Source organism: Melampsora larici-populina (genome assembly GCF_000204055.1).
Source record: "Melampsora larici-populina 98AG31 unplaced genomic scaffold MELLAscaffold_20, whole genome shotgun sequence".
NCBI lineage: Eukaryota > Fungi > Basidiomycota > Pucciniomycetes > Pucciniales > Melampsoraceae > Melampsora > Melampsora laricis-populina.
Genome location: NW_006768784.1, coordinates 990,294 through 996,293, shown reverse-complemented (window position 1 = coordinate 996,293; position 6,000 = coordinate 990,294). Strand labels below are relative to the sequence as shown.

The following is a 6,000-nucleotide window of genomic DNA, read 5'->3' as shown; positions in this document are numbered from 1 at the left end:
ATTTTGGATATGAATTTTAGATTTGGGAAACGATGAGGAAGAAAGATCTGAGGAAGACGGTAAGACCGAATTTGGGTGATGTTATAAGTTGAGTCGTGTGAGAAGGGTAAAAAAGTTTAGAAAGCCAAAAAAAATCCACTGCAAACATCAGGTAACAAAGAATACTACAGGATCCAGGAGGGGTATAGATGCCACTACCTTGAACACATCTTTTGATATTTTTCTACAAACAGACAAACCAATTGCAAACAAGACTTACAATTGAAGAAAGTCATTGGGTTTTACAATAATGTTTCTTGAGGTGTGAAGACATCCTGGAATGATACTAAGAAAGCTGGGCTAAGGATTGAAGCCCAAGATCAGGGACAATCAGTGACCCAAAAAGCACACAGAGAGAACAGGGCAAAAATTGCAAGCTGGTGATTCTTGTCTCCTGTCTTAATTGGCCCCTGTGGTTGCGCTTGGGGCTCTAATTCAACCCATTTCCACAATGACATATCTCCAGACACTCCCATGTAACTCACAAAGACAACTCATAGATCTCTGGTACCTCAAAGGCAAAAATCCAAGAGTGTGTAAACTGGTAGAACCTATGTCTTTTCTTGCTCATCGCTGCGCCTTGTAGACATCTTATTTGTATCATCTGAGAACTTCAATAATTATGCGCTATGGTTGGGCTCTACATTTGAGGAAAAGGATTGCATGCAGACTTTCAAGTAGACGTACATATTCACATTAACGATGGGGAAAAAAGTGCAGCGTTAGGAGGCTCTCTAATATACAATTCAAACAGAAGGACAAGATCTTCTTGATAAGAAAGATGTGGATGAGAAATGGAAACATTCAGCGTTGATGTCAATACCATAAGAAAGCGCGGGTTTCAGTCCTCGCATCGCGTTTCCACCCTTGTTTATCCAAGGTTTTCAAGGCAGCCTAGACATGCATCACAATTGTTAATGGTCTATACAAGATCTCAACCCAGTTCTTTGACGTACGCGATAAAAGATACTTCCATCAAGTTCACCCGAACCCGGTAATTCACAGGCGTATACACCCTGCGATGCCCGCCCGAATAATTGGGAAGCCCAAGCAAGCGTACGGATGGTCTAATTTTTGAGAAGAATATGTATATAAATGCTCTGACCATGGCACGTTACCAGAATGGTTGGCTCGGTATGGACTAGGTTGAATTTCGAAGCTTACTTTCGTAGTGTGTTCATCCGAATGAGTCATTGCACTAGAGATCATCGCTTGCCAGTTTTTGCTAATGTCTACCTCGTGTAAATCCATATTTTTAGCTCCCAATTCTTGCGAAAGGTGAAGTGGTGGACGTCCCCGTGAGATCCAAAGGGCAATGACGGACTGATTGGGTTCAACACAAGCTTTATATCAATCTACAAGGGTGAGGTCAAATCAAAGAAAAGACATACACGAAAATAACTTGTTAGCAGCACCTTTTGAGATGCTTTGGATAGGTTCTGGAGGATTGTTGGGAGAAATATGCAAGAAGTGACGCCATGTAACCTGTGAACACACCAGAAAAAGGATTGGTTACCACGCCTTTCAACGAGCAGAACGAAATTCAGCAAATAGAACATGCTGACAAAAAAAAGTCGAGCTGGTATGGTGATGGTCCATCCTGGTAACTGGAGGCGTAAATTGCAACGGCCAGCCAGCACAACTAACGCGAACAAAACCGCAATGAGGAAAGTATTGCATAAGAAAAGTAGTTTGGTCTCCAAATTCGATCTGCTTCTCAAAACTCTTACCTCCTCAGTTTTGCTTACTATCTCATTCCAGTGCAATTCAGGCTGGAAATGCCACTGATCAGTCCAATGCAACATTTTATCTGACTTTTTTTCACAGGTATCGGCGAGGGAGGCTATCGGATCTGAGGGGCGATTTTGTGGCGGTTCCAATTGTGGATCATTTGCCACCCTGTTGAGGATCTAGTTTACCAGAATAACAGGTTTGGAAATCAATTAAAGTGATATCTGCAGCGCAAACGACATGATCGACATCTGGAAGGGGGAGAATAACAACCTCGAATGCGGTCAGGCCTTCGGAAGCTCGACGAGCGCGAGAGGCGACCTCATGCAACCTGAGCTGTTGAACAGTAGCTTGAAAGTTAGGCTTGTTGTTCGGATTGTCATCTCCTATGACGCTAGATACTTCCTGTGAGATCTTGATCAAATGGTTGAACTGCAATTTGCTCAATTCGGTAGAATGGACGGCGGCAATCGCAAGACCTACGCTGGCCGTGCAGACAGAATTACTACTCGATCAATCATCAAGGCCAAAGATTGGAGCATTCACCTTCCGCTACGACGCCGTCGATGGAAAATTCAAGACCATAACCCCACTACAGGCGCATTTTAACATGAGCAGTGTTCTGGAAAGGATCAATTCAGTCCATGCGGCGTACATGAATCACTGGACGGGAAAAAAGTTATGAGCCACATTCCGAAAAGCAAATGTCAAAGAACACTAACTAGGATGATAAACGCCTCCCAAAGATCTTACGTTCAGATCGGTAAATAATCAAACAAGCAATGTGCGCATCATTAGCATGGTCAGAGTGCGACGGACCGATCGAACCGATTTGCTAACCGATTCAACATATCTCCTTCAGTTTGGCGAAAGACATAATGATCTACCGCATCCACGGCGCCTAACCGAGCTACCTCGGTGGAAAAGAAGGACAAGTAATTGGGATAGTATCTGCGCAGTCTGGAGTTAGAGCTTGTTTCCGTCATGCAGTCTTATAAGTAAAGAGATTCTGAACACAAACTTATCATCCCCCAAGTGTATAGTCCAATTTTTCTCATCAAATATTTTACCTAATGCTGGTGGGAGCGCAGGTCTCTGAGAAAAAAATTGCTTCAGTCAACCTGTTGCGCTCGTAGCAGTGGCAAAGTTGTGGATTGAACCCCCAAAGCTGACAGACCTGTTCTGGGACTTCATGCTCGAAAGCGGCCTTTGAGAAAGGAAGATGCGACGTGAGCTGACTCAGCACGCATGTAGCAATAGTCAAAAGGGGCGGTCAGGTCAGACCATTTACCTTGATCAAGGCTGGCGGTGCACCAAGCGAATACATCGCCAATACATGATGGGCTATATGACTAAGTGAAGTAGGATCATCTGATCAGTATCTGCAGGAGTGGACTTATGATACGAAACTGAAGAACTTGTGAAAGTGCATGTCATTGAAAAAGCAATGATATTTTTCCGTATTTTCCTGTGAACATCGTAGCAGCACATAAATTAGCCAAGCAGTTTGAACAATAACATTATCGTTTAGTGATTTGAGAGAATCATCATTGGACTCAACAGTGAGCACAGCACGAGTGGCTTCAGCCGAGGCAGCAGATACACCGGGCATCAAGAAGGCCGAGCTTGGTCCAGGCTTGAAGTTTAGAAACGAAAGAGACTTTTTCAGTAGAGCATTGAGATTCTGCATTTCAGCTCGGTCGTCTGTACTGGCAGTAGCCATGTCCGATGTCAAAAGTGATGAAGTGATCAAAGAAAGGAACTGTAGCTTGGTAAGATCACTGGGAAATTGGGAATCGAATTGGGTTAAAGCGTGCAGCTCATGTGCACCGACCCCTCGAACCCGACCCGAGGATATTACTGTTGTATCTCCAAGATGAAAAGCACTAGTGTTTTACTTATGCAATAAATGCCAAATGCACTTTAAAAAAAAAAAAAAAAGAGGCTCTCCTCATTGGTTGAGGATTGTCCAGTGTACCTTCCATTAAAGTTAGGATATCTTGTAAAGATTTGGTTGGATCAAGTCTTTTGGGTTGACAAGTCCAGTGGAGATATTTTAGCTCCCCTGGCGCAGTGGTCTTTGCCATTCTCAGGCGGATGGACACCATGTCAAAATTGCTTGAAAACTTGACATCTATTTGGCAAATGAAGACCAAGGGATCATGATTGTGGAACACTAGTTCTCCTAATCTAGCCAATCCCCAAAAGCTGACCAACCAGATACTGTGGAACATCAAATTTGGCATGGAGTTGCTTCTAAGTTTGGAAATTAATGTGTTGATGATCATCAGGGTCAAGCGTGCCCTAAGGCAAGTTGACTTGTTTCTTTGCTGCATTCAATAATAGGCAAAGGGGGTCCATATCTTAAGGGTGAAAGGTTACATCATACAAAGTATGCCACATACTTACAGCCCGTTCACTTAAGCAATTTCTGACTATGTATAAATTGCTTTTTACACAGCACAGAAATTGTGTTCTGCAGAACGCTTTGGTTTGTTATTTATAGATGTAGGTCACTTGTTAGTTACCTATGGGAATATCATATGATAGGTACATATGAGAAAATTTCATGTAAAGAAGTCGGGTCGGATTGTGTTTTATAATTGAGTGGTGTGTTGACGTCATACAAATTTCCATTGTTCTTCTCTTTTTCTCATACCAATCTTAGTGTTAAAGAGTTGATTTTTGAAATCCCTCCCTTCCCTCCCTATGTTCTGAAAGATTTTTTAGTTCTTTTCAGTTTTTGTGGGTTGTTTTTTAGGGAATTGTTTTAGATGGATATTTATCTTATTGCTTATTATTTTATGTTGTGGTTCGTGAAGTTTATATCAGAAAACACATTTTTTCTTATTATTTTCTTTTCTTTTTTCATTAGCATGGTCATTTTTTATATTTGTTTTGGCAATGTTTATTTAGTGAGATTCTTATGTTTAATTTAGTTATTTTTTATATATCTTTGGTGTGGTTGATTTTTGTTTTTATTTTTTGTTCTTGTTGTGATTCTTTGGTTTAAAGGTTATCTTGTATGGACTGCTAGCCACCCCGTAGGGTGATGATTTTTTGGTGATAATTGTCAATAAGAAAGCTTATTGAGCAAGGAAATAACCATGTAATAGTTGATATAGAACTGTTACAGGTTAATTACATATGATTCACATATGTAGGACAGCAGTTTGACAATAGTAATCAAGAGAGAAGTAGCAGAATAAAGACCAGATCCGTGGATACCAACACTGAAAGGGCTTATAAGGGACTTGTAAGGGCTTTTGGAGGTTGTTATGGAGGGATTTATTGGTTTATAAAGCTTGGTAAACTTGATTGGTTATTGTAAAGGATGAGGAACAAAAGAAACAAGACAATAGCTAGGGTTTATATACCTGTCAGAACAAGTCAGAAAGCGCACAGCAGCATAAGAAAAAACTCTACAAATAGAATATGATGAACATATCACACAAACAACTGTTCATTGATGTGTAGAAGATCTCAAATGATCATTACAAATAGATGTGCACATGTGAACCATTCCTTTTAGCGTGTGTAATTTGATCCACCATTTAATCCTGAATCACCCTTGTGAGTTATTCAATAACAATCCATCCTTTTAGCACAAGGACCCTAGAGCTCCCTTCTTGGCGGCCATCACATGCCAAGAAGATCAGTTTCAGATGATCAGTTATTAAGTTGGGTTCCCAATCCAGCTTAGTAGCTTGAACTAGGATCACATGTGTGTATTGGACAGATCATCATTAAACAAATCACTTTAGGATCATCTTCCAAATTGATCCGTGAGTATTTTGTTTATTGAATATTGACCATCTTTTGAATAAACAAAAATAGAGAAAAAGAGAAACTGAATTGAAGTTAAGAGAAAGTGATAAGTGGAAAAGAATAGTAGAAATCAAGTACTATGTGTATTACTCAAGTAATTGATGATTACATATTTGTAACTTCATGTAATCATTTGTTACGGGTTCTTTCAGCTTATTACTACATGTAATTGTTTAATTACATGTAGTTATATGTATGTAATAAGGTTTAATTGTGAGGAAGGAGATATATGGCTATGTCTGTGTATGCCCTTCCTGACAATAATTTTGTTCAAAAGTTTTGGCCTAGCACACTTAGGCCCCGTTTGGTATGGCTTACTTTTGTAAATATATTAAAAATTAAAAGATTATGCATTGTATAATCCATTATTTTTTGAAGTCACTTTTCAAATTCAAAATTCAA

The 6,000-nt window shown here is 40.1% G+C and overlaps 1 protein-coding gene across 1 annotated transcript; it reads right to left on the bottom strand.

The window, feature by feature from the left end:
- Positions 1 to 855: 855 nt before the first annotated feature.
- Positions 856 to 3,493, bottom strand: MELLADRAFT_87395 (uncharacterized protein; the record flags this gene model as incomplete). The annotated part of the gene is made up of 16 exons (XM_007410417.1): positions 856 to 933; positions 996 to 1,106; positions 1,204 to 1,362; positions 1,431 to 1,524; positions 1,605 to 1,681; positions 1,770 to 1,949; positions 2,044 to 2,249; positions 2,317 to 2,362; positions 2,426 to 2,433; positions 2,493 to 2,518; positions 2,611 to 2,721; positions 2,792 to 2,865; positions 2,948 to 2,977; positions 3,062 to 3,122; positions 3,189 to 3,238; positions 3,332 to 3,493. The coding sequence occupies 16 exons, from the start codon at positions 3,491 to 3,493 to the stop codon at positions 856 to 858; spliced, it is 1,473 nt and encodes a 490-aa protein (XP_007410479.1).
- Between the last annotated feature and the right edge of the window lie 2,507 nt (positions 3,494 to 6,000).